General features: G+C 45.3%; 1 protein-coding gene across 1 annotated transcript; it reads right to left on the bottom strand.

The window, feature by feature from the left end:
• Positions 1–496: 496 nt before the first annotated feature.
• si:dkey-89b17.4 (zinc finger protein 646) lies at positions 497–13014 on the bottom strand (the record flags this gene model as incomplete). The annotated part of the gene is given in 3 exon segments (XM_032509042.1): positions 497–1606; positions 2659–5415; positions 12770–13014. Coding segments are annotated over 2 exon segments (3665 nt in total), but the record flags the coding sequence as incomplete, so codon positions are not given.
• Between the last annotated feature and the right edge of the window lie 2830 nt (positions 13015–15844).

Genomic DNA, 15844 nt, shown 5'->3' with positions numbered 1-15844 from the left:
TTCCTAATCTTCTCTGGGAACACATCAACATGTAAGAAACCCCATCACATGACTGCATTTCTATTCTAATAACTGGCCAGTATCATGGTACAAACACAAACAAATCAAAGACTACAATTAAAATCATAACACGAGCAAGGAACAGACATCAGTGCTTCAAATACTTAAAAACTCTAATATGCTAACACACAAAATGCTTAAATCTGTGTCAAAGTTGAGCTAAGAAAACAAGCATTAAATAAAAACACATGTAGGCAGCCTGAGTACACTCAGGTGTGTGGTATATGCTAACTGAAAGCAAACGGGGTTGACTTATCTGGTCTCTCCACTAATTCAATTTGTCCACACTTCAGAAAAATCCGAATTCCGGCACGCGTATGGTCCCAAGGAAGCCGGATTGGAGATCATATACCTGTAATAGACACGTAGAGACCTAAATTTATCTTCACTATTTTTTTCAACTTCGAAGAATCACAAACAACTGACGAGAACTCACGTGTACCGACACTCCTCGCCCTCTCCCGGGGGTGCAGCGGCCTTCCTCCTCACTTCCATGCCTACCTGGTTGTCCCCGCAGCGGTGCCTGGCTAGGCCGGATCTCCCCTGGAAACTCTTCCCACAGGTGGGGCAGCCGAACGGGGTCGCGCCCTCCTCGTGGACCTTCTGGTGGTTTCGGAGGAACCTTGCCAACCGGAAGGCTTTCCCACACGTGTGGCAGATGTGCTTCTTCCTCTGCGTGTGAATGCGCATGTGGTTGCGCAGCGCCATGTAGTTGGTGTACGGCTTCTCGCAGAAGTTGCACCGGAAGTTGCCGGTCTTGTGGGTGTGCTTGTGGTTCAGCAGGGAGCTGGCGTGTTTGTAGGCGCAGCTGCACAGGTCGCAGGCGTAGGGCCTCTCATCGGAGTCCAGGTCCACCGAGCTCCTCTCCATGCTGATGTTGGCGGAGCTGTTGGTGGAGGAGGAAGACGGCAGGTGCTGGGCGGGGCAGTCGTGGGCCGCGAGTTCGTCGGCCGTGGCAAAGCCTTCGCAGCAGCCGTCGCATTCAAAATCCATCTGGGCTCCGGGGCCCTGGGGCCCCTTGCACAGGCCCGCCGTGGTGTGGGTGGCCAGCTGCCTCTGGGTGCGGAAGCCCTTGCCGCACTCCTGGCAGTTGTGCTTCTTCTGGGCGAAGTGGAGGCGGAGGTGGTTTTTCATCGCCAGCCGGTTGGGGTACGTCGAGTTGCACACGTTGCAGTGGTACTCCCCGATTTTGTGGAGGTTCTTGTGATTGGCCAGGCTGCCTGCGTGGCGGTACGTCTTGCCGCATTCGTCGCAGGCAAAAGGCCGCCGCCCAGTTTCAGAGGGGTCAAACTTCTGGGGCCGGGAGGTCCCGGCTGACGAGTAGGGCTTCTTGAAGCCTTGGTGGCTGTATTTGACGCCCAACCCCTGTCCCTTTGAGGACTCTCCTCTCATAGCCTGCATGTGGGACGGGCCCGCCTGCTGGAAGCGGGACCCGTTGGGTCCGGTTCGGACCAGACCTTTGGCTCGGTGCTCCTCGTGGAGACGGAGGTGGTTGATCAGCTGCTTTTGGATCTTGAATGCCTTGCCACATTCTTCACACTTGTGCCTGCAGTAGGGAGGGGCAAATGTGGAGAAAACAACAGAATATCTGTAAAAACACAAAACTTAACTTTAAGCTTTTGTGGAGGCCCAGAATAACGTCGTCAGTTCTAATATCAACTTAACTTCTAAGTTTTTTTTCCAACCTGGACCCTAAGTACCTGACGGGAACAACAATCTGTCGGTCTAAAACTGACCCAGTATTAAGAGAAAAACAAGCTGTAATGTTACCCTACAGGACAGATGTTCATCATCAGGTAGAAACAAGCTGTAATGTTACCCTACAGGACAGATGTTCATCAGGTAGAAACAAGCTGTAATGTTACCCTACAGGACAGATGTTCATCAGGTAGAAACAAGCTGTAATGTTACCCTACAGGACAGATGTTCATCAGGTAGAAACAAGCTGTAATGTTACCCTACAGGACAGATGTTCATCAGGTAGAAACAAGCTGTAATGTTACCCTACAGGACAGATGTTCATCAGGTAGAAACAAGCTGTAATGTTACCCTACAGGACAGATGTTCATCAGGGAGAAACAAGCTGTAATGTTACCCTACAGGACAGATGTTCATCATCAGGGAGAAACAAGCTGTAATGTTACCCTACAGGACAGATGTTCATCATCAGGGAGAAACAAGCTGTAATGTTACCCTACAGGACAGATGTTCATCATCAGGTAGAAACAAGCTGTAATGTTACCCTACAGGACAGATGTTCATCATCAGGTAGAAACAAGCTGTAATGTTACCCTACAGGACAGATGTTCATCATCAGGGAGAAACAAGCTGTAATGTTACCCTACAGGACAGATGTTCATCAGGTAGAAACAAGCTGTAATGTTACCCTACAGGACAGATGTTCATCATCAGGGAGAAACAAGCTATAATGTTACCCTACAGGACAGATGTAAATAAATATACTACGACACATTGCGAAAGACATATTTAAGTTGAAAGTCCCCCCCTGCGGGAGATCCGATAAAGCAGGTTTAAGAAGTATTTTTTGTATTTCAGCCCTAATACAAAAACAACAGAGAAAAACAACAAAAAACCTACCTCTTTAGATCAAAGTGGGTCCTTTGGTGATTCTTGAGAGCCAGCAGATTGTAGTAGCGTTTCTGGCACACTAAGCAGCGGAAAACCCCCGTCTTATGGGACTTCTTGTGGTTTAGGAGCGAGCACGGGTGTCTGTACCCGCGTCCGCATTGGTCGCATTTGTGTGGCTTCTCGCTTTGGTCGACCAGAGGCCTGCGTCCGTCGCCGCCGACATCACGGCTTCCTCCGGCGACCCCGCCGCCGACGCCCTCCCCCCCGGACATCCCTTTGGCTCCGTTCAGGCCCTGCTTGCTCAGCGAGCTGCCCCGGTTCTTCCCGGGGCACAGGTGAGTGATGAGGTGGTGGCGGTCGGCAAAGAACATCCCGCAGTCCACGCAAATGTGGTTGCGTCCGTCCATTTTGTCGTTGCCGTTAGCCGAGCTGCCCACGAGGCCTTGTTGCTGGCCGTCCGGCCTCTGGGGGCCGTGGACCAGCTGGTGGTTCAGGAGATCCTGCTTCCTGGCAAAGCTCTGGCCGCAGGTGGAGCAGATCATCCTCCACTCCTGCTCCAGGTTGGACGGTCCCGGCCCGGTTGGGTTGTTGGCATGGCTACGCAAGTGGCTCCTGAGGGCTCGGAGGCTGGCGTAGTGGTTGCCGCACACCGAACACTGATACACTTCTCCGTCGTCATCGTCATCTTTGTCGTTGCTGCCCATTCTCTTGCCCCCGCTCTGGGAGTATTGGCGCTGCCCGCCGCCGCCGCTGCTGCTTCCACCTTCCTTCAGGCTGCTGGAGCCTTCGGCGGGCAGCGAGGTTCCACCAGAGCTGTGGTAGTTCATGCTCGCCAGGAACCCGTTGGACATGGTGCTCTGCTGCTGGGGCTGCTGGCCGCGGCGGGGGCACAGGTGTGACTTGATGCCGGAAACATCTCCGTACATCTGACCGCAGTCGGCGCACACGTGTCTGTCGGCCTGGCGGTGGGAGGCATTGCTCTGGGAGAGCGAGCTGCCGTCGAAGCGATCGTGGAACTCCAGAGAGTCCAGGCCGCTGCTGTGACCGCCGTCTGGAACAAAGTGGTTCCCGTCACCCAGATTTCCCGGCAGGGAGATCGGCGTGGTGGCGCCGCTGCCTTCCTGGACGTAGCTCTGCTGCGAGTCCAGAGTCAGGGGCTCCGGAGACAGCCAGTCGTTGCTGTCGTTGATCGACTGGTTGGCAGAGCGCCCCTTGTGGCTTCGCAGGTGGCTGTGCAGCGCCGCCAGGTGCGGGTACTGCTTGCAGCAGATGGTACACTGGTAGTGGCCCGTCTGATGGCAGCGTTTGTGGTTCACCAAGCTTCCTGCGTGCCGGTAGCTTTTGCCACACTCTCCGCACTTGAAGCGCCGCTCTCCGTCGTCTGGAGAATTTGCGTGGGGCACACGGCCCCCAGAGGGAGACGACACGGAGCCCTGGGAACCGGAGCTCAGCGCGTCGGAGTTGAGGATGGAGCTGTCCTGGCCGTGGGCGCCCGGGTGGGGGTCGTGAGTCAAATAGTGGACTTTCAAAGTCTCCAGATCTGGGTGCCCCGCGCCACAGTACGCACACGTGTAGATGGGGTTGTTTACAGGAGGACCCATTATGGGATCATAGGGGCCTCTTTTGTCACTGGGCAAGGGCGGCAAGGGCAGAGGGTCCCCCAGGGTGGGGGTGTACGCCGGGGATCGAACGGCGCTCAGATTGTGGGGCATGATGCCTGGGAAACTGCGCGGCAGGCCGAGGGAAGGCGAGGCGGCGTTGTGAAGCAAGATGTGCTCCTGAAAGTCTGTCTTACTTGGCAGCGAGATCTGGCACAGGTGGCAGAAACAGGAAGCGGTGTCGTCGCTCTGGGACGACTGCGTGCCGGCGCCGCCGCCGCCGCTCACCATGGACGCGCCAGGCGTCTTGAACTTCGAGTGAGTTCTCTCGTGGCTGTTTAGTGCAGCCAGGTTGCTGAATTGTTTGAAACACACAGAGCACTTAAAAGTCCCTTGCTGGTGGCACTTCTTGTGGTTCACCAGGCTGCCGTGGTGCCGGTACGTCCGGTCGCACTGATCGCACTTGAACGGTCGGTCCCAAGCTTCCTCGGTTTCAGGGGAGCCTTTCTTCCCGTGGTCGCCTGACTGGTGGCTCTGCAGGACACTGTGTCCCAAACTGTTGTTCAAATGAGAGCGCCCAAACCCGTCTGACAGGTCTTGGGCGAGACCGTAGTCCCTCTCGTCGTGGCCCCCTTCTTCGGGTACTTCTTCGCCCTCTTCCTCTGTGTGTGCACTACTCGGGGACAGCGTATGGATCCGCAGGTGGTTCTTCAGAGCGACCGCGTTGGGCAGCGTACGTGTGCAGACCGGACACTGGAACGAACCGACCTCGTGGGACTTCTTGTGATTGGCGAGGCTCGCGGCGTGCTTGTAAATGCGTCCACACTGCTCACACTCGAAACGCCCGTTCTCTTCCTGCTGATAATGTGCTTTCATATGCTCTAGAAGACTTGGAGTACTCGGACACACCATATCACACTCTTTACAGGGGAAACCCTTGGCACGACTCATATCATGCATTGCCATAGTACTCTAAAGCAAACGATAGGAGGGAGTCACGGTTCACAACATAGAAATGAACAGTGACGCTAGGGAGGGGAGGAGGAAAAGAGGAGGGCTTAGCTCTGCAGCTGGGGGGGGGGCGATGGCGGCCTTGTTCTCCTAAGTGCAGGTCCAGCCAATCAGGGCCCACCTCGGGGGGGCGGCGGGGCCACCCAATGAGGATCCACTGTGGAGACAAGAAGAAGACAAGGAGACGGTTAAAACTGATCTCCGAAGGGAACTTCTGTGTTACAGTTGCACGAAGTATATAAATAGAGTAGAAATATACATAACGCCATATAAGGAGTGTGGATATGTACAGTATTTACATAGTTAAACCTTATTTTTTGTCACTTTTTCTCAACACTTTTGATGCTTTTTTAAATGTCACTTTTTTGACGTTTTTAACACTAAATAACACTAACTTATTAACTTTAGTTTTACAGTTGATTTTGGAATTTATGGTCAATAAAGCTCATTTATAGGAAATTATACCCAATGTTTGAGTTAGAAAAGCAGAAATTAGGAATTATTGAGAATTAAAGGAATGGATGTTGATGATAATCACAGACTGGAATATGTCAACTTTTACTCAACACTATTTCAACAACACTTCCAAAAGCAGCAGAGTGTAACACACATTTTTTGGGCTCTAAAAGAATATCTTATTGATCCTGAAGAAATAGAAGGAGTGTGGATATGTACAGTATTTACATGATTAACCCGGACTTCTTTGTCCCTTTTTGCAACACTTTTGATGCTTTTTTAAATGTCACTTTGACGTTTTCAACACTATTGTTTTGACCATAAATTCCAAAACAAACTTGCAAAGCTGCAAAAGGTTAATAAGTTAGTGACAAACATGGAAAAAAGTGTTGAAAAAAGGGACAATAACATAAGAAAAAGATTAGAAGCGTCAACAAAAGTGTTGATTTTTGATTTTGACGAGAAGACAAGACGAGGGTCCTACGACCACTTTGACCTTCAGGTGACCTCTGCAGCGCAAAGAGTTCACCTCCCGACACCAGGGTCCACGCTTTAGTTACTTTAAAATCAAAGGGTCAAATCTGACCCTTTAACCCTCCTGTTGTCTTTTTGGAGTCTTTTGTGACGACTATAATTTGTTTAGTTTTTTGTCTATTTTAACGATGTTTTTTAACTATTTTAACGATGTTTTTTGTCTGTCTATTTTATGTATGTTTTTTGTCTATTTTATGGCTGTTTTTTGTCTATTTTATGGCTGTTTTTTGTCTATTTTATGGCTGTTTTTTGTCTATTTTTTCTATGTTTTTTGTCTATTTTATTGATGTTTTTTGTCTATTTTATGGATGTTTTTTGTCTATTTTTTCTATGTTTTTTGGTCCATTTTATGGATGTTTTTTGTCTATTTTATGGGTTTTTGTCTATTTATGGCTGTTTTTTGTCTATTTTTTCTATGTTTTTTGTCTATTTTGGCTGTTTTTTGTCTATTTTATGGCTGTTTTTTGTCTATTATGGCTGTTTTTTGTCTATTTTATGGCTGTTTTTTGTCTATTTTATGGCTGTTTTTGTCTATTTTTCTATGTTTTTTGGTCCATTTTATGGATGTTTTTGTCTATTTTATGGCTGTTTTTTGTCTATTTTATGGCTGTTTTTGTCTATTTTTTCTATGTTTTTTGTCTATTTTATGGCTGTTTTTGTCTATTTTATGGCTGTTTTTTGTCTATTTTATGGCTGTTTTTTGTCTATTTTATGGCTGTTTTTGGTCTATTTTTTCTATGTTTTTGTCTATTTTATTGATGTTTTTTGTCTATTTTTCTATGTTTTTGTCTATTTTTGGTCCATTTTATGGATGTTTTTGGTCTATTTTATGGCTGTTTTTTGTCTATTTTATGGCTGTTTTTGTATATTTTTCTATGTTTTTTGTCTATTTTATGGATGTTTTTTGTCTATTATATGGATGTTTTTTGTCTATTTATGGATGGTTTTTGTCTATTTTTTCTATGTTTTTGTCTATTTTTTCTATGTTTTTGTCTATTTTTGGTCCATTTTATGGCTGTTTTTGTTATTTTATGGATGTTTTTTGTCTATTTTTGGATGTTTTTGTCTATTTTATGGATGTTTTTGTCTATTTTATGGCTGTTTTTTGTCTATTTTATGGATGTTTTTGTCTATTTGATTTTTGTGTTTTGTCTATTTTATGGATGTTTTTGTCTATTTTATGGATGTTTTTGTCTATTTTATGTTTTTGTCTATTTTTTCTCTATTTTATGGCTGTTTTTGGTCTATTTTATGGCTGTTTTTTGTCTATTTTATGGATGTTTTTGGTCTATTTTATGGCTGTTTTTGTCTATTTTATGGATGTTTTTCGTCTATTTTATGGCTGTTTTTTGTCTATTTTATGGCTGTTTTTGGTCTATTTTATGGCTGTTTTTGGTCTATTTTATGGCTGTTTTGGTCTATTTTATGGATGTTTTTGGTCTATTTTATGGCTGTTTTTGGTCTATTTTATGGCTGTTTTTCATCTATTTTATGGATGTTTTTTGTCTATTTTATGGATGTTTTTGGTCTATTTTATGGCTGTTTTTGGTCTATTTTATGGCTGTTTTTGTCTATTTTATGGATGTTTTTTGTCTATTTTATGGATGTTTTTTGTCTATTTTATGGCTGTTTTTCGTCTATTTTATGGATGTTTTACGTCTATTTTATGGATGTTTTTTGTCTATTTTATGGATGTTTTTGTCTACTTTGATGTTTTTTGTCTATTTTATCTATATTTTATGGCTGTTTTTGGTCTATTTTATGGCTGTTTTTTGGTCTGTTTTATGGATGTTTTTTGTCTATTTGATGGCTGTTTTTTGGTCTATTTTATGGCTGTTTTTGGTCTATTTTATGGCTGTTTTTTGGTCTATTTTATGGCTGTTTTTCGTCTATTTTATGGCTGTTTTCGTCTATTTTATGGATGTTTTTCGTCTATTTTATGGATGTTTTTCGTCTATTTTATGGATGTTTTTTGTCTATTTTATGGTTGTTTTTTGTCTATTTTATGGTTGTTTTTTGTCTATTTTATGGATGTTTTTGGTCTATTTTATGGCTGTTTTTTGTCTATTTTATGGCTGTTTTTTGTCTATTTTATGGCTGTTTTTTGTCTATTTTATGGCTGTTTTTTGTCTATTTTATGGATGTTTTTCGTCTATTTTATGGCTGTTTTTCGTCTATTTTATGGATGTTTTTTGTCTATTTTATGGATGTTTTTGTCTACTTTGATGTTTTTTGTCTATTTTATCTATATTTTATGGCTGTTTTTTGGTCTATTTTATGGCTGTTTTTGTCTATTTTATGGATGTTTTTTGTCTATTTTAACTATATTTTATGGCTGTTTTTTGGTCTATTTTATGGCTGTTTTTGTCTATTTTATGGATGTTTTTTGTCTATTTTATGGATGTTTTTGTCTATTTTATGGATGTTTTTTGTCTATTTTATAGATGTTTTTCGTCTATTTTATGGATGTTTTTTGTCTATTTTATGGATGTTTTCTGTCTATTTTATGGATGTTTTTTGTCTATTTTATGGATGTTTTTCGTCTATTTTATGGCTGTTTTTCGTCTATTTTATGGCTGTTTTTTGTCTATTTTATGGCTGTTTTTTTGTCTATTTTATGGATGTTTTTTGTCTATTTTATGGATGTTTTTCGTCTATTTTATGGATGTTTTTTGTCTATTTTTTCTATGTTTTTTGTCTATTTTATGGCTGTTTTTTGTCTATTTTATGGCTGTTTTTTGTCTATTTTATGGCTGTTTTTGGTCTATTTTATAGATGTTTTACGTCTATTTTATGGATGTTTTTGGTCTATTTTATGGATGTTTTTGGTCTATTTTATGGATGTTTTTGGTCTATTTTATAGATGTTTTACGTCTATTTTATGGATGTTTTACGTCTATTTTATGGATGTTTTTGGTCTATTTTATAGATGTTTTACCTATTTATGGATGTTTTGGTCTATTTTAGATGTTTTGGTCTATTTTATGGATGTTTTACGTCTATTTTATGGATGTTTTTGGTTATTTATAGATGTTTACGTCTATTTTAATATGTTTTTGGTCTATTTTATGGATGTTTTGGTCTATTTTATAGATGTTTTACGTCTATTTTATGGATGTTTTTGGTCTATTTTATGGATGTTTTTGGTCTATTTTATAGATGTTTTACGTCTATTTTATGGATGTTTTTGGTCTATTTTATAGATGTTTTACGTCTATTTTATGGATGTTTTGGTCTATTTTATGGATGTTTTTGGTCTATTTTATGGATGTTTTTGGTCTATTTTATAGATGTTTTTGGTCTATTTTATGGATGTTTTTGGTCTATTTTATAGATGTTTTTGGTCTATTTTATGGATGTTTTTTGTCTATTGTTTTGATGTTTTTTGTCTATTTTTCTGATGTTTTCCCCAACTTGTTTCTGGGGTTTTCTCACCGTTTGAGTCTTTTCGTGACAACTATAATTTCATGTTTTGTAGCTTTTTTCTATGTTTTTTGTCTATTTCTTTCTGGGATTTGTGTTTTTGGGTTTTTTGTGACGTCCTTAAACGTCTCGTTCTGTCCACAGCTGAGAGACATTTTGTCCCAGAGGACAGAAGACAGATATCACACAACTTCACCTGATCATAAACAACCGACTCAGACTGATTAATAAATGACCTCCGTCCCTGTACTTCGTATCTTAACCCTTGTGTTGTCCTCGGGTCAAATTTGACAAATTCTTACATCAGAATTTTGGTTTTCTTTGAACCATATTTACCCAAAATAAGACGAATGTGTGGACGTACGTGGTATGGAAGCCACGTGAAATCAACGCTTACTTTCATTGAATTTTTGAAAGTTTGTTATTCTTCAATTTTACAACAAACCGATCCACTCAACATCCTCTGATCATAACTAGGAGTCCAAGTAATCCACAGTTTCTGGGTTTTTAACAACAAAGAGTGACAAAACATTTCAAAAAGCATCAAAAATCATTGGGAAAAAGAAGTTAATTTGCATTTTTGACGCAGAAAGACGAGTTCAGTCTCCGGGAAGACAACACGCTCATCACCGTGGAGCCGTGTGTTGTTCAGCAAATATAATGTTGAATGTTTGAGGTTTTTACTTTAAATTTATCTGAATCCTGAATAACTTTCATATCATTTCAGAAATATAGATGAATATAGATGATATATATATATATATATATATATATATATATATATATATACGGTATTAACAGAATTAAGGAGTGATAATGGTGAACAGCAATAATAATAATATTAATAATAATGCACATTTTCGGTCTCTATAATGTCGGGAAATGTGTTTCCCGAGATGTTATTCTCAAATGTCTCGTTACTTTTCTACATTTACGTCTCTTTTTCGGATTATTTCTTCAGTTTTTTCCACGTTTTTGGGTGTTTTTGGGATGTCCATAATGTCTTGTTGGGTTGGGTTTTTCTACATTTGTCTGTTTTCCCAAAGTTTCTAAAAAAACTTCCGCTTTTTCTGCTTTTTCCCAACGTTTCAGTCTATTTTTGAAGTATTTTGATCCATTTTTTCTGTCGTTTCTGATGTTTTTTTTACTTCTGCATTCAGATTGTTTGTGCATCCTCACACATTGTTTTCCTGGATGAACGGATGTGTTTTCTGGTCTTTGTTATTTTTCTAATGTTTCTAAGCTCAGTCCGTAGTGGGTTGGGTTTTGGAACCAGAGGGTCGTCGGTTCAAGTCCCATCCGTACGGATCGGTGGCTGGAGAGATGCCACTTCACCTCCTGGGCACTGCCAGGTGCCCGTGAGCAAGGCACTGTACCCCCCCCCCCACTCAGGGTGCACCTCTCACTCGCCCCCCCACTCTGTAGGACCTGAGCTTGTGTGTGTAGGTGGTGAGTGTGTGTGTGTGGTGTGTGGTGTGTGTGTGTGTGTGTGTGTGTGTGTGTGATCACTAACAAACAGAGTGTACATTGTAATTTCCCCACTGGGGATCATTAACAGTACAAATTAAATTAAATTACATTTCCCCAAGTTGTCTTTTTTTTCTGCGTTTTTGTGACGTCCTTAAATTAATTATTTTGTCCCCAACTCTCAGAGACTTTTGGGTTTGTGTCCCAGAGGAGAGAAGAAACCAGAACATTTAACAAGCGGACATCACGCAGGTGGATTTTACATAAAAAAAATGACTCAAACTGGATCGATTCTCTAAATAGCTGGATGTGTAATTAATAGTTGACTATTCCATTAATCTCTGCAGCTCGAGCTCCCAACAGCAGCCAATCAAAACCCTCTCTCTCTCTCTCTCTCTCTTTTTGTTCTTCCCCTGAAGCTCGCGATAATGTCAACAAACCGAATCACAACAAAAAGAAAAACCACCTCATTAAACCGCGTTAACGCAGAAACACAGGGGACGCGTTTCCCTGTTGCATGGGGGGGTCAAAGTGCCTCCGGTGGATCCTCACACACACACACACACACACACACACACACACACACACACACACACACACAACACACACACACCGTGCAGAAATATTAAAATACATAACCCGGGTCCGTGCACACACACACACGCGCTGTTTTCATCAACAACCAGCCGCAAATACTCGGCATTACACTCGGAATAAAACTCACATTTTGCCGTTTCTAAAACCCGTTTCTGTGCCCCAGAGAGAGGCATCCGGGCTCCCTGACCTTGGCCCGTCTCCTGCCCCGGTGTGCACGCTTCTATCGGGACAAAAGCGGGGGCATCTTCCCCGAAAACACGGCGGACATTTGCTGCGGACCGTCTCCCCGCATTTAACCGGGGGAGCGATGCCCGAGCTCGGCCGGGGAAGGGGAGCTGAAGACGGGACGGGGGGTGGTGGTGTGGGGGGGGTAGGCTGTGTAAACCCTGCCAGTGTTGGCGCTGCATTACCGACACGATGGAGGGACAACACCTGCAGCCGTCGGCCCACTTTCACTGAGACCCCATTTCATCGGAAAATGGCTTTCGAGCGGCAAGCCATTTTCCCCCATGCTAACATGCTAACGGGTTAGCTTCTTTTTTTTTTTTTTTTTTAATGTAACCCCACAAACACAACCCGCTGCCGGGCACTGCGCGGTGCAGATAGCCGGTAAAAACGACACACACACACTGCTACGAGCCACGTTGATGAACGTAGGCTGTGTGTTAAAAACAAATAATTAACGTTTTGTGTTTATGACGCGAAAGACGCGGTGAAGATTCGCGGGCCGCGCTAACGCTAGTTAGCATGTAGCTAGTTAGCAACCCCCCCCCCCCCCGAGAGGAGAGAAAGGAGGGTAAAAACGGAAGTTGGAAACGGTAAACAAAAGCAACAAACAACCCCAAAACGAAGCGAAGGGAGTCGGTAACACGACGGAGGTGTGTGTTAAAGCGCAGGGAGTGCGTGCGGGTGAGCGCGAGGGCAGGTTAGCATCCCTGCAGCTAGCCCGAAGCTACACAAAGATCTCGCGGCCCCGGCCGTTGACTGGGAGAAAAAACCCTCCTTCACGAGCTCATTTTCCGCTCCACACTCACCCCTCGGTCGGCCTCTGCGCCCGCACGGTGAACGATGCGACGCGTGGAGAAGCAGAATCGTTGAGGTTTCACGGATTCGGCATGTTTTATGTTCTCCCCCTCCTCTTCAGACGCCGACTTTTGGCTCTTGGCTGTTTCCCCTCTCCGCCGCCTCGCTACCGCCGACTCGACTACACACTTCCTGCCGCGTCGCGCCGCTGCCGCTGCCGCTGCTGCGGAGCGGCGGCGGCGCGGCGGATCCTAGGACGGCGACGGAAGGGCCCGCCCCCTCCCCCCGGCCTCTGATTGGCTAGGGGAGTGTGTGTGTGTGTTTTGGGTGTGTGTGTGTGTGTGTGTGTTTACCTATGTGTTGGCTAGTTGTGTGTCTGTGTGTGTGTGTGTGTTTTGGCTAGTTGTGTGTGTGTGCCTGTGTTGGTTGTGTGTGTGTGTGTGTGTGTGTGTGGTTACCTATGTGTTGGCTAGTGTGTGTGTGTGGTGTGTGTGGTGTGTGTGTGTGTGTGTTTACCTATGTGTTGGCTAGTTGTGTGTGTGTGTGTGTGTGTGTGTGTGTGTGTGTGTGGGTGGTGTTTGGTAGTGTGTGTGTGTGGTGTGTGTGCGGTGTTGGTGTGTGTGTGTGTGTGTGTGTTTACCTAAGTGTTGGCTAGTGTGTGTGTGTGTGTGTGGTCTGTCTTTGTGTGGTGTGTGTGTGTGTGTTGGCTATGTGTGGTGGTGTGGTGTGTGTGTGTGTGGTGTGTGTCTGTGTGTGTGTGTGTGTGTGTGTGTGTATTTGTGGTTTGAATTTGTTTTCTATTATATTGTAAAGGAATTCATTTACAACATCAAGGCATATAAAACATGACAACAACACAAAATACATACAGAAGGATTTAACATCTCTCCTACCTCATTAACTCGAAGGAGAGTTTTTCATTGGTTGGATTTAGGTACGAGGAGTGTGATTGGTTGAAACTACCGGGCTAAGCCAATCAGAAGCCGAGTAGGGCGGGGCATTCCTTCGCCATCCTGTAAAACGTAGATCCGAGAGTCGCATCGCGCACAGCTGCGCGTCACGCTGCGCAGAATGGGAGAAAAACAGGAGGCAGAAAAACATCCAGGTTGTGTTTTAGCGGCACTTGTCTCTGTGAGTGGCCGGGCAGAGGCAGCCTGGACCCGGGAAGCTCGGCCGGACAGCCGCCCTGGTCCGTGGGGATAACAGCCGAGCCGAGCCGAGCCAGGCTGGACCAGCAGCATCATCAGCACCAGGGGGCAAATGACACTCCGAGGTCATTTTATCAGCTGGGAATCTGCCCCCCCCCCCCATCAGGATCTATTAGCCCTGGTTACCTAGCAACCGTCTGGCCACTTTCCAGATGTTTTTAAGCATTAAGACAAGACATAACATTGTTATTAGGTTATTAGGTCACTTGTTATTGAAAGAAAACCTGTGTGTGTATCTGTGTGTGTGTGTCCGTGTCTGGTGTGTGTGTGTGTGTGTGTGTGTGTGTGTGTGTGTGTGTGTGTGTGTGTGTGTGTGTGTGTGTGTGGGTGTGTGTGGGTATGTGTGTGTGAGTGTGTGTGCGGTGTTTGTGTGTGTGTGTGTGTGTTGTGTGTGTTGTGTGTGTGTGTGTGTGTGTGTGTGTGTGTGTGTGTGTGTGTGTGTGTGTGTGTGTGTGTGTGTGTGTGTGTGTGTGTGGTGTGTTTATGCGTGTATTTGTGTATGTGCGTGTGTGCATTTTTGTGTCTGCGTGTGTGTGTGTGTGTCTCTGGTGTGTGTGGTGTGTGTGTGTGTGTGTGTGTGTGTGTGTGCGTGCGCGTGCGTGGGTGTGTGTGTTTGCATGTGTGCGTGTGGTGTGCATGTGTGTGTTGCGTGTGTGTGTGTGTGTGTCTGCGTATGTGTGTGTGTATTTGGTGCGTGTGTGTCTGCGTATGTGTGTGTGTGTGTGTGTCTGTATATGTGCGTGTGTGTGTGTGCCTGTGTGTGTGTGTGTGTGTGTGTGTGCGTGAGTGTGGGTGTGTGTTTGCGTGTGCGTGTGTGTGTGTGCATGTGGTGTCTGTGTGTGTGTGTCTGTGGTGTGGTGTGTCTGCGTATGCGTGTGGTGTGTGTGCCTGTGTGTGTCTGTTGTGGTGTGGTGTCTGTGTGTGTGGTGTCTGCGTATGTGTGTGTGTGTGGTGTGTGTGTGGTGTGTGGTGTTGTTTGCGTGTGTGTCTGCGTATGTGTGTGTGTGTGTGTGTGTGTATGTGCGCATGTGTGTGTCTGTGTGTGTATGTCTGCGTATGTGTGTCTGCGGTGTGTCTGTGTGAGGTGGTCTGTGTGTGTGTGTGGTATGTGCGAATGTGTGTGTCTGTGTGTGTATGTCTGCGGATGTGTGTCTGCGTATGTGTGTGTGTGTGTGTGTGTGTGTGTGTCTGCGAATATAAAGCTTCATAAATATTAATTGAAATGTAACACAACATACGACAATATACGGTGCTCTCCCCCTCTACACCTCAGACCCCCCCACTGCCACGTCCAGAAGTTCTCCGCTGACACAGCCGTTGTTGGTGGTGTCTCTGAGGGGACCGTTCTGGACCAGGTCTGGTATCAGGGACTCTGTCAGCTGGTGTGAGCTCAACACCAGCAAGACAAAGGAGATGATAGTCGACTTCAGGAGGAAAACACCCCCCTTCTCCCCGGTGAGCCTCCAGGGATCGGACATTGAGGTAGTGGAGAGCTACAGATTCCTGGGGGTTCACCTGAACAATAAACTGAACTGGACTGACAACCCCCATGACCTCTACAAGAAGGGCCAGAGTCCTCCATCTGCTGAGGAGACTCAGGTCCTTTGGAGTGTGCAGGACTCTCCTCAGGACCTTCTATGACTCTGTGGTGGCCTCTGCCATCCTCTACGCTGTGGTCTGCTGGAGGGGGGCAGCTCGGACCGGGACAGGAGCAGACTCAATAGACTGATCAGGAGAGCGAGCTTTGTCCTGGACTGTCCTCTGGACCCCATAGAGACAGTCCTCTGGACCCCATAGAGGAAATCCTCTGGACCCCATAGAGACAGTCCTCTGGACCCCATAGAGGAAAGTCCTCTGGACCCCATAGAGACAGTCCTC

This window comes from Etheostoma spectabile, unplaced genomic scaffold (assembly GCF_008692095.1).
Source record: "Etheostoma spectabile isolate EspeVRDwgs_2016 unplaced genomic scaffold, UIUC_Espe_1.0 scaffold00011206, whole genome shotgun sequence".
Lineage (NCBI taxonomy): Eukaryota > Metazoa > Chordata > Actinopteri > Perciformes > Percidae > Etheostoma > Etheostoma spectabile.
Note: the sequence above shows the minus strand (reverse complement) of the source record. Positions and strands in the feature narration are given on the sequence as shown.